The sequence below is a fragment of the Mauremys mutica genome, chromosome 8 (assembly GCF_020497125.1).
Source record: "Mauremys mutica isolate MM-2020 ecotype Southern chromosome 8, ASM2049712v1, whole genome shotgun sequence".
Taxonomy (NCBI): Eukaryota; Metazoa; Chordata; order Testudines; family Geoemydidae; genus Mauremys; species Mauremys mutica.
In genome coordinates, this window is record NC_059079.1 from 33904777 (window position 1) to 33922945 (window position 18169).

The window sequence follows — 18169 nt, forward strand, 5'->3', positions numbered from 1 at the left end:
GAGAGGACCTTCCCTCTTATCCCATGACTGCTTACTTTGCTTAAGAGCCTTTGGTGAGGGACCTTCTCAAAGGCTTTCTGAAAATCTTAGTACATTGTCCCCCTTGTCCACATGCTTGTTGACCCCCTTCAAAGAATTCTAGTAGACTGGGCTTTGGAGTGGAGCGCGGTGCAGCTCTGGAGCAGTGGAGCTGCAGGTTTTTGCCTGGAGCTGGAGCGGAGCACAGCTCCAAAGCCCTGCTAGTTGATTGATTGATTGAGACATGATTTCTCTTTATAAAAACCATGTTGACTCTTCTCCAACAAATTATGTTCATCTATATGTCTGACAGTTTTGTTCTTGACTATAGTTTCAACCAGTTTGCCAGGTACTGAAGTCAAGTTCCCAGCCTGTAACTGCCGGGATCACCTCTGGAGACCTTTTTAAAAATTGGTGTCACATTAGCTTTCTCCAGTCATTTGGTACAGAAGCTGATATAAATGATAGGTTACGGACTACAGTTAGTAGTTCTGCAGTTTCACATTTGAGTTCCTTCAGAACTCTTGGGTGAATACCATCTGGTCCTAGTGACTTGTTACTGTTTAGTTTATCAATTTGTTCCAAAACCTCCTCTAATGACACCTCAGTCTGGGACAGTTCCTCAGATTGTCACATAAAAAGAATGGGGTCACCTAAAAAGAAGGGACACACAGCAGTGCTGTTCAAAAATCAAGGAGTTGAGGCAGGCATACCAGAAAGCAAGAGAGGCTAATAGTCGCTCTGATGTGGCACTGCAGATGTTGTACTTCTAGAAGGAGCCGCATGCCATCCTCAGCGGCAACCCCACCTCAACTACCAAAAGCCCTGTGGATACTTTAGGGGGGCTGGAGTCAATAGTGGAGTGAACTGCAAGGATGATGTAGTGGACAAGGAAGTGGAGTTGGAGGAGGATGGGGGACAGGAAACAGGGACATCTGATCGCGTGGCAAGCCAGAACTTCTTTTTAATTCCGGAGCAGTCTAGCCAGTCCCAGCACTCTGGCTCTGGTGTGCCTAATGCAGGAGACAGAAGCTCCAGTAAATTCATTGTGCTTTAATTCTGCAGGGACACATGCTGATGTTCTGGTTTGTTAACCAGGGTAGAAGAGGGATTGAAATAACCAACACAGGTATAGTTTGTATCTGGTTCTCATTCCCCTGTGCAGGTAGGCAGAGGGGTCCTGTGGAAAAATTTAGTTTATGCACACCGGGTTGTCCTGAGAATCATCCATAGAGAACTCTAGGAAACTTCCATGGTGGTAATCTGCAATCCTCTGCCAAAGGTTTCTTGGGAGGGCTGCCTTGTTTCTTCCCCTGCTGTGCCAATCGACAGTTACTTCTGCAAGCATCATAGCAGCACATAGGAGAGCAGCATACAGACCCAGTCTGCATCTACATGCATGCAGGAGCTGTACTCTTGCATCCTCGGTTACTCTCAGGAGCGAGATACCCACAGCTATCACCCTCATGTTGAACTCAGCATGGCTGGGAAAGTGAGACAGTTGTGTTTCTAACTTGTTTGGATCAAGTGTGAGTGCACTCACAATAGAGCTTCTGTCTGTGTTTCTTTAGCATCAGCAAAGGTGCCCTGGAAGGTCTTCTCTTGCACACTGGCTGAGCCTCTCCATCTGATGAGAGAAAACGAGGAATAAGGAAGATGTGTTCCAGGAGGTGATGCAATCCTCTAGTGCTTCGAATTGGGAGCAGACAGCATGGAGAGAGGCTACCAATGACAAACTGCAGATGGACAGTCAGGATAGGAAACAGGCAAGAGCAGATGATAAAGCTGCTCAGGGAGCAAACAGATGTGTTGCGATCTCTGAATGAACTTCAGGTGGAACACATCCATGCTCACTTCCTCCTGCAGCCCATACTGAACTGCCTTCTAGGCCCTCCCCACGCACTCCTCACATCTTCTAGGGCTGTTATGCCCGAGGGAGATTTTTCACAATGACAGCTGGACATACATCCAGCAGTGAGAGCTTCATAGGCAATTGTGCTTTTGATCATGTTCCTACCAAACATAGAAATGTTTGCATGGGTGTGGAATAAAAATGTATTTACAGAAAGTGGATGAATCTGTCTCCTATATACAGTGGTTGCTGCTAAAATTCAGACAGTGCCAGTAGGTGCATTTGCATTGTTTAAATTACTGTGCACACATCAGTCATTACAAGGTTCATACTATGATGCAAGAAAACAATGCCTGGCTCAATACATTACAGCAGCTTATTGTCAAAATGCTCTTTTAAAGCTTCCCTGATTTGAATAGCTCCCCTTTGAGCCCCTCTTACAGCTCTGGTATCTGGCTGCTCAAAAGCAGCAGCCAGCCGGTCCACATCAGCGGTCCACATTGTGGAACCTTCTCCCCCTTTAGCTTCACAAATGTTATGTAGAACACAGCAGGCTACTATGACCATGGAAATATTTTCCTTACTGAGGTCTAACCTGCCAAAGAGGCACTGCCAGTGCCCCTTTAAGCCCTGCACCTGTTGTTGAAGTGCTCCTTCAGTCAGGGTTGCTGATGTAAGACTTCATAAGCCATAGGAGGAAGGGATGAGATGGGTCTCCCAGGATCACAGCTGGCATATCCACATTCCCCCTGGTCTGAAAAGAAAGTCCTGCTTGCAGCTTTCTATACAGGCCAGTGTTCCTCAAGAGGCGTGTGTCATGCACCTTGACCAGCCCGTGTTGCTTTCAGTGAAATGATCTTGGTGATCCACCAGCGCTTGCAATGCCATAGAAAAATAGCACTTTCTGTTGATGTACTGTGTCACAAGGTGGACTGGGGCCAAAATGGGGATATACGTGCCATTATTGCCCCACCACAGTTAAGGAATCCCTTTGCCACAAAATCATCCACTATTTCACACATGTTGCCTAGAGTCACAGTCCTTCATAGTAAGAGACGATTTAATGGTCCTGCACATTTGCATCACTGCAACCCCCAAAGTGGAATTTTCCACTCCAAACTGGTTTGTGACTATTGGGTAGCAGTCTGGCATTGCCAGCTTCTACACAGCAATCACCACTGGCTTCTCCATTGTTAAGGCAGTTCTCATTTTCGTGTCATTGCGTTGGAGGGCAGGGGTGAGCTCCACACACAGTTCTGGGAAGGTGGCTTTGCGCATCCGAAAGTTCTGCAGCCACTGCTCATCATTGCATACCCACATAACAATGCGATCCCACCACTCAGTACTTGTTCTCACACCCAGAACCGACGGCTGCTCTGTGAATGCCAACAGCAATCTTGAATTGTTTCTGTCCATGGCACACAATAGGGCAGACATCACGGTGTCTTAATGAGTTTGTAGCTCATGAAACACTGCAGGATCCAGGTGCATTGTGTTCATAAGGCTCCTTGCAGTACTGGAGAGCTGTGCAGAATTCATGCTTCTTGACAGAGAACTGGGTGCGCAGTTTACAGGGTCTGTTGAAAAGCAGTGCAAAATGTACTTGGAAGCCCATGGAATGATGGGTCGGGGAAGTTTAGGTTGACTTATCCTGGTAGTGTACCAACTTTAATCCCCTGTGCAGATAGTGCTTTGTCATCAGAAGAGCTTCTCCCGTCGTCATAGCTATCACTTCTCACAGAGGTGGGGTTGAGCTGAGAAGAGTTGCAGCTGCGCCAATGCAAGTTTGTAGTATAGACCTGCCCTAAGCTATTTTAAAGTTTTGTTTTGACTACTGTCTTTTTAGACAAATGAAGAAAAATAAATTTGCTGTTTTGGTGGCTAGGACAACTGAAACCCTGATCTAAATGAATGGAACTTTATTTGTGGCTGCTGTACTAAGTGCTGCACTTCATTTAAATTCTGGGTATCTAAATTTATCCAAAGTTATGTGGAAAATGAAAACTTGCTTCCCACCTCAGTTTCCTCATAAATGCCACCAAATTATAGTTGTATTACATAGTACAGAGGTCCCCAAGTTGTGGGGTGTGCTGAGGAACGTTCAGGGCTGTGTGGCTAGGACCTAGGCAAGCTCCAGGGCGGGGGGGGGGAGGGGGAAGAGGAGGAGGGGGAGCACCACTCAGCTCGGCCCCTGGCCCTGTGTCTGGGGTGGTCCTGGCTGCCAGCCCTGCAGCCTCATCTCCATTCCCGCCCCTGGCTGTGGCCTCAGCCTCAGCCCCCTTACGCCTGTCCGTGTCCTTCCACCCCCCGGAGCTGCATCCCTGGCTCCATAGTGTACGTTGGGGACAATCTGCCACATGCAGTCTCTCTTGTATAGTTTGTAACTCAACTGTCTGCGTGGAGTCAGAAGAGAAATGTAGCAAAGTGATGATCTGGGCATGCAGAATGTTTCTTCTGGCTTTCAGTGTACTTGAAAATTGAGATGTTTTCATTTTCAGGCTGAAGTTAGATATACTGAGTCAGCCAGAGCATCCAGGGGATCTAAATACAGGTAGATGAGCAGCTTGTCCTGGAAGAAGGGACAGTTTGTTCTAAGGACTGAGTGGTAACTTTTGAGCTACTAAAATGACAATTTTCTTATCTAGATCCACATTGCCCTTAGACAAGTAACTTCTATCACTGTAGAATAATAACAATGATTATATAGGTCATCTTACAAATGTTTTTATGGCCTCACGTTGAACCAGTCTCTCCTCCTTCCTCCCTTTCCCCCTTAAGTATTGGATTCCCGTGATTTGGTTTTGGTGCTTTTTGAATTTTAATGGCAATATGTTTTAGTCATTGACTTATTACACAGTTCTGGGGATTAGCAGAGAGGCTTTTCTTTGTAAGTGCTATTAAGGCAGACTGAAGTACAAGTGACAGATTTAATACATTATCCTAATTTAGTTTTTTCTTTTTATTTTAGAGACTCTACAGGGGTGGGTAATTCACTGGTCCAAAAACGGTCTCCTTTACCTCGAAACCAAAAGACACCAACATCCTTGGCCAAGCTGTCCTTACGGGATGGACAGAAAGCCAAAAAGCCAGTGTGTAAATTTGAAGAAGGTCAGGATGTCCTAGCGAGGTGGTCAGATGGCTTGTTTTATCTTGGAACTATCAAAAAGGTAACTAATTTTTAACGGGCAGAAAGTCCTGTAGCATCATACATTAAGCTTGACTGCAACGTTAAATAAAACTCTTCCTTATTTTTAACTTTTCTACATATTCACAAAATGTAATTGTATCTTTATTTTTTAGATAAACAAATTGAAACAGAGCTGCTTCGTTATATTTGAAGACAGTTCCAAATCCTGGGTTCTCTGGAAGGATATACAAACAGGCAAGAACTTTAATTAAATTATCAATATTTTATTTATTTAGAATAATTTAAATGCTAAAGTAAAGTGCCCTTGGTAGTCTCTTTCTTTAAATGAGTTAAAAACACATCTTAAATGCAGTACAGTTTAAAGACACATCATCAATAAACTATTGCGTGAGGAGGGAGGCAGGCAGTTTTGCAGATTGGTAAATCCTAAATCATATAGGTCAAGAACAACACATTAAACTTCACCAGAAACCCCACAGGCATCTGGTACAGATTGAGAAGTGCTGATAGTTCATTTATCAAGTGCACCACTGGATTTTGCAACCATCTTCAGTTTTCAGATGGCTTTAAGGTATTGTTTAGAGTGCATTGCTGTTGTGTAATCTTGAGGTGACAAAGGTATGGATGACAGTTGCAAGGTCTGTGTCAGAGAGGAACAGTCACATCTTCCTGGCCAAATGTAAATAATGGTAAATGGACCTGGTCGTTACTGCTACCTATTTGTTAGGCCAAACATTTTTCCTGCCATCTTAATGTGAAATGTCCTTATACTTGTATCAAATTTTAAGAAAAAACAAAATCTCAATTTTAAAAAGTCACATTCTTGTTTGTGTGGAGTGCCTATGGTGCTTCATCTGCAGCAGAAGCTAAACTTGTGCTAGTATGATCTAGCCAAATGGACATGGGACTAAACTAATGCTGTATACTTTTATGTACATGGTTTTATATAAATAGTGATTTCCCCTCTCACAGGATTTTTGAACATAAATTGCACATTAAAAAGATTGTATGTAAAGACCTAATAAATTACTGAACATAATGTGTTTCTGCATACAAAACAAAGCACACAGTGGCCTATCTAGAATTTTCAGATGCATCTTTTTGATTCTGCACCTACGGTATATTAAATAGCAAAATAATTGTTACTGCAGAATTAAGGTTGCCGGTTATAGCTCATGCCCCTCCAGAATGTCAGGTTTAGCAAAACTCCAACTTCTAAGAACCCAGGAAATAGTCAAGGTAAGCACTCATGCAACCTTAATTATATCCCCCTGGAGCTGGCAATAACCACTAAGAATTAGCTGCATACACTCCAGGTGCATTCACTTTGTTGGGTGCAGCTGTATTGAATAATAGTGAAGGAAAAAATTGGAGCATTTTAGAAGAGCTGGGATTGTAATACAAGGAGATTTGGGTCTGAGTCACCCCCATCCCAACCCCCTCCCCCTATTTGTATTATCAAAGAAAAGAGGTGCGTATATACCTTGAGGTTCCAGTTTGCATTGCTTCAATACAGAATTATGGAGGTTGTCAGTAGCAGGGCTTTGGGGTCTTGTTGCCATGGGTATTATGAGTACTGAGGTAGAATATGGGAGCAGTCTGTGGATCTAATGATGGGGGAAAGTATAGGTTTAGATGGTATCTTGAATGCAAATGTGAAGGAGTTGTAAAATTTAACTGTCACTACACTTGTAAATAAGTAGGAAGTATGTCGGGGCGGTAAGTAGGCTCAGTGTTTGAGCATAAGACAAGTGTAGGTAGCACCTGCCCATTATAGTGAAAAGCCCCAGAGTGGGCTTGTGTGTGTATTGGGGCATTGCTCAGAAGGCAGAGTTAAGGAAGTGAGGCTGTTTACCTTAACTATGTGTCTTCTGGTTTTCAGAAGTTTGAGTTTTGCTGACCTTAGCATTCTAGAAGGGCACACGTTATCACTGGACATACTTATGTCCACATTAATGAAATCTTTTGTCATTTAACTTCCTTGTTTTTTAAACAGAAAAATGTTTGTCGATAGAAGTTAGCGACCGTTTAGACAGTTGTATTTCTTACCTGGGTTTGTAGTTATGCTTTTGAGGCTAGATAATAATCAAAAGACCTAACTTGTATAGTGTTTGTCGTCGTCATCCTGATTTTTCAGAAAGGAAGCTGAGGCCTGGTCTACACTAGGCGTTTAAATCGGTTTTAGGAGCCTAAAACCGATTTAACGCCACAACCGTCCACACTAGGAGGCACCTTATATCGATTTTAATGGCTCTTTAAATCGGTTTCTGTACTCCTGCCCGACGAGAGGAGTAGCGCTAATATCGGTATTAACATATCGGAATAGGGTTAGTGTGGCCGCAATCGACGGTATTGGCCTCCGGGAGCTATCCCACAGTGCACCACTGACCGCTCTGGACAGCATTCTCAACTCGGATGCACTGGCCAGGTAGACAGGAAAAGCCCCGCGAACTTTTGAAATTCATTTCCTGCTTCCCCAGCGTGGAGAGCTCATCATCACAGGTGACCACGCACAGCTCATCAGCACAGTTAACAATGCAGTCTCCTGAGAATCGAAAAAGAGCCCCAGCATGGACCGCTCGGGAGGTAATGGATCTGATCGCTATATGGGGAGAGGATTCAGTGCTAACAGAACTGCGTTCCAAAAGACGAAATGAAAAAGTATTTGAAAGAATTTCTAAGTCTATGACGGATAAAGGCCACAGCAGGGACTCCGTGCAGTGCAGAGTGAAAGTTAAGGAGCTCAGACAAGCCTACCAGAAAACCAAAGAAGCAAACGGAAGGTCCGGGGCAGGTCGAAAAACATGCCGCTTCTATGCTGAGCTGCATGCAATTTTAGGGGGCTGCGCCACAAGTACCCCACCCCTGACCGTGGATTCCGAGGTGGGGGTTGTAATCTCTGCCATGTCAGACGGGGAAGATGAAGATGAAGAAGAGGAGGAAGACCTCGCAGAGAGCACACAGCACTCCGTGACCCCCAGCAGCCAGGAGCTTTTTATCACCCTGACGGAATTACCCTGCTCCCAGCCCTCACAAGCAACTATTCCAGAGAATGACGCCATGGAAGGGAGCTCTGGTGAGTGTACCTTTGCAAATAGCAAACAGTGTTTTTTAAGCAAGCCTTTTTTAATGATTGATTTGCCCTGAGGACTTGGGACGCATTCGCAGACAGTATAGTTACTTAGAAAAGTTTGTTAACATGTCCGGGGATTGAGAGGAAATCCTCCAGGGACATCTCGATGAAGCGCTCCTGTAGGTACTCCAGAAGCCTTTGCAGAAGGTTTCTGGGCAAAGCATCCTTGTTCCGCCCACCATGGTAGGACACTTTACCATGCCATGCATGTAGCAAGTAATCAGGTATCATTGCGTGGCAAAGCATAGCGGCGTATGGTCCCGGTGACTGCTGGCATTCAAGAAGCATGCGCTCTTTATCTTGTTCTGTTATCCTCAGCAAAGTGATATCGTTCAGGATAACCTGGTTAGAAATCAGGAATTTAAGTAAGGGGGGGTGGCCATTTTTCTACTGGGTTCGTGGAATGCAGCAGCTTAAAAAAAACACTTTCCTGCACGTAGCGAAGCGGGGGGAGGGGAGGAGTGAAATGCCGATGATCTTTTCTGTTTGGTCACCGGCGAGGCGATCTTCCCCAAGCTACCGGACAAGCAGTGGGTGGGGGCGGGGGGAAGGTTGTTGATTAGCAGGGAGCTAGCGTGGTATTAGCCATGCGTTGGGGGGGGAGGGGTAAATCACTGAGACAGTGGCTTACCATGGCCGCATGCAAGCTGAATCCTGATGCCTGGACCTGTGTCTGAGATCTGTAACCCAAGAGTTGCAAGCAGGCACTATTAAGATGAAAAATGCGACCTTGTAGGGAAATCACATGTGCTATGTAAGGTGAATAGTGCTTTTCACTGTGAAAGAGTATAGCCATTGTTCTGTAAAATGTATCTTTCTAAATATTTATCTCCCTCATGCAGCTGCAAATATTTCAAGCGTCCCTCCTCCATCCCAAAGGCTAGCACAGATAAGGCGGAGGAAAAAGAAGACGCGAGATGAGATGTTCTCGGATATTATGGAAGTTACACGCAATGAAAGAGCTCATCTGAATGAGTGGAAGGACGTGGTTTCAAATTACAGGAAAGAGGCCAGTGAACGTGAGGACAGGAGGGATGAACGTGAGGACAGGAGGGACAACCGAGATGAGAGGTGGCGGCAGGAAGACCGGCAGGAAAATCAGCGGTGGCGGCAGGAAGATCAGCGGTGGCGGGATGCAACTCTGGGGCTGCTGCGTGATCAAACTGACATGCTCCGGCGTCTTGTGGAGCTTCAGGAACGGCAGCAGGATAGTGCCGCTGCAGCCCCTGTATAACCACCCTCCCCCCTCACCATGTTCCTTAGCCTCCTCACCCAGACGTGTAAGAACGCGTGGGGGGAGGCTCCGTGCACCCGCCCACTCCACCCCCGTGGACAGCCCAACCAGAAGGATGTCGTTACTCTGAATTTTATTTTTTTAATGGCCTTCTCCATCCCTCCTTTCCTCCTCCCAAAGCACACCCTTACTTCTCTCCCTCTTTTTATAATGAATCAATAAAGAATTCATGCTTTTTAAATGAGTGACTTTATTTGCATAAGTAAGCTGTACTCGAAGGGGGAGGGGGAGTTGCTTACAGGGACTGAGTCAATCAAGGGGGTTGGGTGTTCATCAACAAACACAGCAGTCACACTGTACCCTGGCCATTGATGAAGCTCGTTTTCAAAGCTTCTCTGATGCGCACCGCTTCCTGGTGTGCTCTTCTAATCTCCCTGGTGTCTGGCTGCGCGTAATCAGCGGCCAGGTGATTTGCCTCAGCCTCCCACCCCGCCATAAAGGTCTCCCCCTTACTCTCACAGAGATTGTGGAGAATACAGCAAGCAGCAATAACATAGGGGACATTGGTTTGGCTGAGGTCTGAGCGAGTCAGTAATGTGCGCCAGCGCGCCTTTAAACGGCCAAATGCACATTCCACCACCATTCTGCACTTGCTCAGCCTGTAATTGAACAGATCCTGACCACTGTCCAGGCTGCCTGTGTATGGCTTCATGAGCCATGGCATCAAGGGGTAGGCTGGGTCCCCCAGGATAACGACAGGCATTTCAACATCCCCAACTGTTATTTTCTGGTCTGGGAAGTAAGTCCCTTGTTGCAGCCGTTTAAACAGAGTAGTGCTTCTGAATACGCGAGCGTCATGAACCCTCCCTGGCCATCCCGCGTGGATGTTTGTGAAACGTCCCTTGTGATCCACCAGTGCTTGCAGCACCATTGAAAAGTACCCCTTCCGGTTTACGTACTGGGTGCCCTGGTGCTGCGGTGCCAAGATAGGGATATGGGTTCCATCTATCGCCCCCCCACAGTTAGGGAATCCCATTGCAGCAAAGCCATCCACTATGGCCTGCACGTTTCCCAGAGTCACAACCTTTCGTAGCAGCAGCTTAGTGATTGCTTTGGCTACTTGCATCACAGCAGCCCCCACAGTAGATTTTCCAACTCCAAATTGATTCCCGACTGACCGGTAGCTGTCTGGCGTTGCAAGCTTCCACAGGGCTATCGCCACTCGCTTCTCTACTGTGAGGGCTGCTCTCATCTTGGTATTATGGCGTTTCAGGGCAGGGGCAAGCAAGTCACAAAGTTCCATGAAAGTGCCCTTACGCATGCGAAAGTTTCGCAGCCACTGGGAATCGTCCCACACCTGCAACACAATGCGGTCCCACCAGTCAGTGCTTGTTTCCCGGGCCCAAAATCGGCGTTCAATGGATAGAATCTGCCCCATTACCATCAGGATCTCCAAAGCGCCGGGGCCCGCGGTTTGAGATAATTCTGTGTCCACGTCCTCATCACTGTCATCGCCGCGCTGCCGTATCCGCCTCTTACTCGCCTCGGTTCGAAGGTCCTGGTTCAGCATATACTGCACGAGAGTGCGCGAGGTGTTTAAAACATCCACGATTGCGGTATGGAGCTGAGCAGGGTCCATGCTTGCTGTGCTATGGCGTCTGCACGGTTCACCAAGCAAAAAAGGCGCGAAACGGTTGTCTGCCGCTGTCAGGGAGGGAGGGAGGGGTGAGGCTGTACCCAGAACCACCCGCGAAAATGATTTTTGCCCCATCAGGCACTGGGATCTCAACCCGGAAATGCCAAGGGGCGGGGGAGGCTGCGGGAACTATGGGATAGCTACGGGATAGCTACCCACAGTGCAACGCTCCAGAAATCGACGCTAGCCTCGGACCATGGACGCACACCACCGATTTAATGTGTTTAGTGTGGCCGCGCACACTCGATTTTATAAAATCTGTTTTACAAAACCGGTTTATGCAAATTCGGAATAGTCCCGTAGTGTAGACGTACCCTGAGACACAGGGTGGTGAAATGCCTTGCCCAAGGTCATCCAGCTAGGAATAGTCCCAGTAGTCTTTTCAGTACGCCACACAGTTGCTATGTGCTTCCTCTATCCCCTCCTGTACGTTTTTGTTATAGTGGAATGGGGATAATGGTCATGCTTTGAAATGTTTGCAATGTGTTGTTGCTAACCGTGCTGGTGAGACATCTGGTCTGTGTCCCAAAACCAAATAGGGGTGATGAGTATCTTAACTATTTTGTGGATTACTCAGTATAGCATAAATCTGCTTCCTGCAATGCATACGCACATGACTCGGACTACAAAAAGAAAAGTAATTAATGATTGTCCCAACTAAAGATTTTAGTCTAAAAAGAGATTTAACTGGGAAAATTCTATAAAATGAGTTACACTTTTTGTCTATTTTTAGGAGCCACTGAAAGTGGGGAAATGGTCTGTACGATATGTCAGGAAGAGTATTCCGAAGCACCTAATGAAATGGTTATATGTGATAAATGTGGCCAAGGTAACTTCTGTTTCTTCATGTTTGTTCCATTTAAGACATTTTGGTTTATTCTCAGCTGTGGCCAATGGAAAGGCAAAAGAAGCCAGAACAGGGGTCAATGCTTGACTACTTTTGGCTTGAGTTTTGTAATCTTTCACAGTTCTTGTTTGTTGAAAACTGACTGACAATGTCTGTTGTTGGTTTTTTGAATATAGTTTTTACCACAAGAACTTTAAAAAGAGCATTTGGAACACTATTGATCTTATTACCTGATCATAATCTTTTTACTTAAATGAAGAATATTTTACTTCTGTTTTAAACAACTTTTTTTCTTTCTAAAACTTTTTAGTTCCTGTAAATATGGGCAAAGTCTTTAATGGGTTTCTTTATAAGAGTAAAATCTGTATTTTGAATTCAGGTTATCATCAGCTGTGTCACACACCAAATATTGATTCCAGCGTGATTGATTCAGATGATAAATGGCTCTGTCGACAGTGTGTGTTTGCAACAACAACAAAGGTGTGTTATGGAAACAAATTTTTTTCTATCAGGCTGACATAACTTGTACATCTCCTCCATAGTATTTGTATGGTGGTTAATGTAAACTTTTTATGTGTGAGGTTGAAAATGACAAATAAAAACTAGTGCTCTTTGAGAGACTTCCCGCAATTCCTGGCTTTGATGTGGATGGGAAATTTTTGTGAGTAAATTGGAAGCTATGAAATTTTATTATATTTTTTCAAAGTCTATTTTTAATAAAATAGCTGGTATAGCAAAATTGCAGGTAAAATTCTTATAAAAGTATTTTTATAACTATATACGCCTTTGTGTTGAAAGATTTTGTAATTTGCATAACTACACTTATTGTTTTTATAAAAAACAGATCTGTTTTGTTCCAGAGGGGTGGTGCGCTGAAGAAAGGACCAAATGCCAAAGCGCTACAAGTCATGAAGCAAACATTACCATACAACGTAGCAGACCTTGAATGGGATGCAGGCCATAAAACCAATATCCAGCAATGTTACTGCTACTGTGGAGGCCCTGGAGAGTAAGTAAATATAAATTCCCATCAAAAGCACTTTTTCCTTCATGCAGCTCTACAAACTTTGGCCCTTGTTCTGAAAGCACTTCGGCTTGTGGTTAACTTTACTTAACTGTTTGTAGGATCAGGGCCTAACTATTTTTCTTCAGTACTTAGTGTACACGATGGTGGTGCTGAGGCGCAGGAAATAAACATGTTTTTCTTTAATGTATCTTGTGGTAAGCATAGTCCTTGCCCCAAGGAATATATCTTTTTGTTCTTTATACAGCACCTGGCACAACGTGGTCCCAGTCCATGACTAGAGTTCCTAGGTACAATAATACAAATTGATGCATTATGTTGTTGCATCAGGTCTTCACATGTATCTAGCTATCTGTTCAGGTTTTATCATGCCACCAATAAGAGTTATAGCTGTGAACGCCTTCTACAAAAATAATTGCTTTCATGGCATTACTTCTGGTCTATATTTGAGGTCAAAGATATAGAGTAGCTGGTTATTGCAGTTATAGGCAGTGGTGGTAATGGAACTGTGATACTGAGGAAGAAAATGGTGGAGTTGAATTTTGATATTGGCACAGTTGACTTTAAGGCCAATGTACATATTTTTAAGTTCTCTGGAGGAGTAGTGAATGACAGATGTGCCTAAAATGAGATTCTGTTGAAGAAATTACTTGATTTGTAGCTTTTAAATATTAGGTTTGAAGATGCAAATGCTGACTTTTCTCAGAGGATGTCTAGAGGCTATTACACTGAGGTAACTGCCTCTTGATTTAGCCACTTGGTTCTTGTTTCAGCAAACCCTTATTCCTGGGAGTATTCTTCTGAAGTTAGTGTAGGGACATGTCTATGCCACTAGCTGACTTGGCACTGCTGCAATTGATGCAGTGGTGTTGATTTAGCAGGTCTGGTGAAGATGCACTAGTCGATGGGAGAGCGTCTGCCGTTGACATAGCACGGTGTAGACGCCGCTATAAGGAGACCTAAGTTACGTCAAAGACTTACAGCATTAGTGTAGACCAGCCCTAAGACTGGTCACGTGAACAACAGGAGTACCCTGCTGAATAAGGGTTTGCAGAACTGTGACTTCACGTGAGGGCCAAATTAAAGCAATCTGGGGTAATAGTACACCATAACATGGGGTCTCCTATGACTCTGCCTCCTTACCATGCCCAGCCCCTCACTTGGAGTGGTTGTGGCAAGAGGGCTCCTTTTTGTCCCAGAGCGGCATTAGGAGGCCCTCTTCTCCCTTGAGCAGGAGGTGGTCCTCTCTCGCCACCCTGAGGGGAGAGGGTAAAGCTGGGTGCCTTCCTGTACCTGCCCCAGCAGCTGTGGTATTTCCTTGGATGAGTGGATTGGGCTTGTTATGAATGGGGCAATTCCCACTTCTCAGGGCATGTCTACACTACAAACTGGTTAATGCAAGGTGCAGTAGCATGAAACTGGTGCAGTTAGTATAGTGTGCTTGCATTGCTGCTGCATGTACTCACCGGGAGTGCTTGTGGTGACACAAAGAGCAGTGTACCATGGATAGGTATCCCAGTGTGCCACATACCACCTTCCAGTGAAGTGCCTTGTAGGGAATTTTCGCAATGCATTGTGGGGCATGCACAAGTTGTGGGGCATGCAGGGGTGACTGGGAGTAAGGAGTGAAGTTCCCATCATGCAGCTTTTTCCATCCCCTTAATGCCATCCTTATCCCGTGATCTTTTGCTCCTTTTTAAAAATTCCACAAACTCTTGCAGCACTTGTTGTCTGCCGTTTCTGACAAAACATGGAGCCTGGACACCTCTACGCTGTCGTCATGAACATTGCAAACAGAGAATGAATGGACCCTCTAGTATTTGCAGAGCTGCAGGAGATACTGCAACAGGGGGAAATCATGATGATTTGTTTCAAGACATAATGTTAAGGGACAGTGAAAAACAATTGGAGCTTGGTGATGGTCATGAACAGCTGCAGACAGGGCTGTTCTGGGCCTGAGAAACAAGCACAGATTGGATCACATCGTACTGCAGGTATGGGACAAGCTGTAGCTGCAGCACTACAGGATGTGAAAGGCCACGTTCCTGGATCTGTTAGCCGAATTTGCCCCAGTCCTCCAGAGCATAGACATAAAAATGAGAGCGGTACTGGCAGTTGAGAAGTGAGTAGTGATAGCACCGTGGAAGCTTACTGCGTTGTATTGCTGTTGGTCAGTGGGAAATCATTCTGAAGTTGGAAAATCCACAGTGGGGGCTATTGTCATGCAAATATGTAGGGCCATTTATCATCTCCTGTTACACAGAACTGTGATGCTCTGCAATGTGTAGAGTATTGTGGATATATTTGTAGCTGTGGGTTCCCGAAGTGCAGTGGGGTGGTAGATGGCGCGCACATCCCTATTTTGGCCCCACACAGAGTACGTCAACAGAAGGGGCTACTTTTCTGTGGTTATGAAAGCACTGGTAGATCACCAGGGATGCTTCACTGTCATTTGTGTGGATTGGTCTGGGAGGGTTGCATCTTTAAGAACACAGGGCTGTTCATGAATCTGGAAGCAGGGATGCTTTCTCCTGACCGGCAGATTGCTGTTAGTGATGTTGAAATGCCAATAATGATCTTGGGGGACTCAGCCTACCTCTTGCTCCCCTGTCTTACAAAGCTAAACACTGGCCACCTCGACACCATCCTGGAAAGATTCAGCTGCTGACTCAGCGGCACAGAATGACAGTTTTGAATGTATATTCATCAGGTTGAAGGAACACTGGCAGTGTTTACTCACCAGATTAGATCTCAGTGAGAAAAATATCGCAATGGTTATAGCTGCCTGTTGTATCCTTCATACTACCTGTAAGTCAAAGAGGAAAAGTTGCTGCATTAGTGGAGACAGAGGTGGAGTGGCTGTCCGCTGACTTTGAACATGCAGGCCATTAGAAGAGCTCAGTGTGGGGCTATGTGGTTGAAGGAGACCTCGAAAGGAGCAATTTAATGGTCAGCCATAGTAATGTGCTGTTCTTCTTCGAATGGAGTCCCAGTGGGCGCTCCGCTTTAGGTGATTGTGTGCCCCTGCGCCTCTAGTTGGAGAATTTCAATAGCAGTACCTGGCTGGGCCACACATGCATTCTCCCAGTCTCGTGCCTGCAGCAGTGATTAACTAGCACTGCGCGGCTGCGGCCTCCACCTCACCCCCCGACACAACCCATTCCTTTTCAACTGCTCTTGGTCTGAGTTGGAGCTCCGACAGTGCCTCACTAGCTTTGCCTTCGTGTTAGCAGTACATAACAGCTAGATTAGTGTTGGTCTATAATAGTTAAGGTAGTTCATTAAGACCCTTTCTCTCTCTCTCTCTTTATTTCTTCCCTGTTAAAGGATTTTTTTTTTTAAATTATTTTGTCCCACTTGAGATATTCTTCAAAATGCTAGGATCTCGAGGCTTTAAATGTTGCCTCTCCTGCCGCGAGGCAGTTCCACTTTCAGGTGGACATTCAATGTGTCTAGTGCTTGGGGGAAACACGTACCCCCAAAAGTGCACCCATTGCCACAACTTCGAGGCTCGCACAAGAAAGTACGTAGCGTAACTTAAATCCATTTCCCCCACCCCGCACTGTAGACCAGGCCTAAGAGGAAGTGTTCCACGATTCAGGCTCCAGCATCGGTACCGACCGCACTGAGGCAAAGTACCTATGAGTGGGCTGGGACTTTGGTACTGTCAAAGCCACAGTCCCTAAGTGGGCAGACTCTAAAAAGGAAGGCAGAGAAAAGACTGCCCATGGCACCGGCAGCAACAACTAAACACTTAGTGCCCAGTGCCTCTGCAGTTTCTATGGCATTGACACCACCTGCTAGCTCCTTGCTACATTGCAAGGATGCATCAGCAGTAAAACTTGCTCCGTCCCTCTCAGTGAAGTTGATGTCGGCACCTATTCCTCAGGCGCCACAATACCTCCTGGTACCGCAGCAACTCTCAGCACCGCTGCAAATGCAGACGGCACTGCCAGTACCGAACTTACAGCAGTTTCTTGCACCTACAGATCTGTCAGTGGCCCTGGCACCTGAGTTGCTTCTCCTTTGTACTGATACCGTCTTGCTGTTTTCACTACCACTGTCCCTTCTTCAGCGAGGAAGACAAGCAAGGGGAAGTTTTTTCGTCCCAACACTCCTCAACTTTGCAAGGCAGTATCAGATCTGAGCCACAAGTGCAACCTAAGCATCACCCCAGATCAGATTTCCAAGAGTGGTACAGACACCCATGGGAACCTCCACCAGTGATTTTTCCCCACCACAATGGCCCTCTGGGACCCATGGGCAACCTACAGCCAATACTACTCTGAACGCCCGAGAGGTCCCAGGGAAGCTCAGAGTATGGGTGGGCAACCTGAAACTGAGAAGGAGCCAGAGTTTACCAATGTACATTGCCAAAGAGCTACAGTAACACAGCAGCCCCCCATCAGCTCTCCCTCCCCCCCCACCCACTGGCAGCCCTCCCCACATCTCCTGATCAGCTGTTTTGTGGCATGCATGAGGCTCGGGGAGGGGCGGGGGAAGAGCAAGGGCATGTTAGGCTCAGGGGAGAGTGTGGGAAGGGGTGGAGTGGGGCAGGGCCTGTGGCAGAGCCAGGGGTTGAGCAGTGAGCACCCCCTGGCACATTGGAAATTTGGCACCTATAACTCCAGCCCCAGAGTCAGTGCCTATACAAGGAGCCGCATATTAACTTATGCGGCTCTTCAGGTGGCTCCGGAGCCACAGGTTGGCCACCCCGACATAGTCTCCTCATCAGCGTCAGCAGCACCATTTGACATTTCCCATGTGCGATCTTTCAAGGAAATGGAGGCTCTTCTTCGAGAGATGTCCCTGTGGGTGCTCCACTCTAGGTGTCGGTGCGCCCCTGCGCTTTTGATCGGAGATTTTTGCAGCAGTACTCCTACTGGCCATGCATGCTCAGAGCCTGCCCCCCTGCTCTGAGTATAGCTCTAGTGAGAATGCGTGGCCGGTTCCCTCAGTTCCTTCTCTACCGTCCCCGGTTTGAGACGGAGCTCAGCTGACTCCTTAAAGAATTTCTTTCCTCATCTTAAAATAACTTAGAGTTAGATAGTTTTCTTGTTAGTTAGTTGTTAGTGTTACTTACCTTTTTCTCTACCGTTTAAAAAAAAAAAAATTTCTCTCAGCGTTTCAGACATGCCTGGCTCCACAGGCTTTAGGCGCTGCTCCTCCTGTAAGGACGCTATCCCTCTCTCCAATGGACATTCACAGTGCATAAAA

General features: G+C 46.1%; 1 protein-coding gene across 2 annotated transcripts in view; it reads left to right on the forward strand.

Annotated features, from left to right (window-relative positions):
• Window positions 1-18169, forward strand: part of MTF2 (metal response element binding transcription factor 2) — a 64647-nt gene that overhangs the window by 18940 nt on the left and 27538 nt on the right. For both annotated transcript variants that reach the window (XM_045027600.1, XM_045027601.1), the window contains exons 2-6: window positions 4839-5037; window positions 5171-5252; window positions 11815-11910; window positions 12308-12408; window positions 12789-12937. In XM_045027600.1, the coding sequence (XP_044883535.1) occupies window positions 4839-5037; window positions 5171-5252; window positions 11815-11910; window positions 12308-12408; window positions 12789-12937 (627 nt within the window). The remainder of the gene's footprint in view (window positions 1-4838; window positions 5038-5170; window positions 5253-11814; window positions 11911-12307; window positions 12409-12788; window positions 12938-18169) is intronic.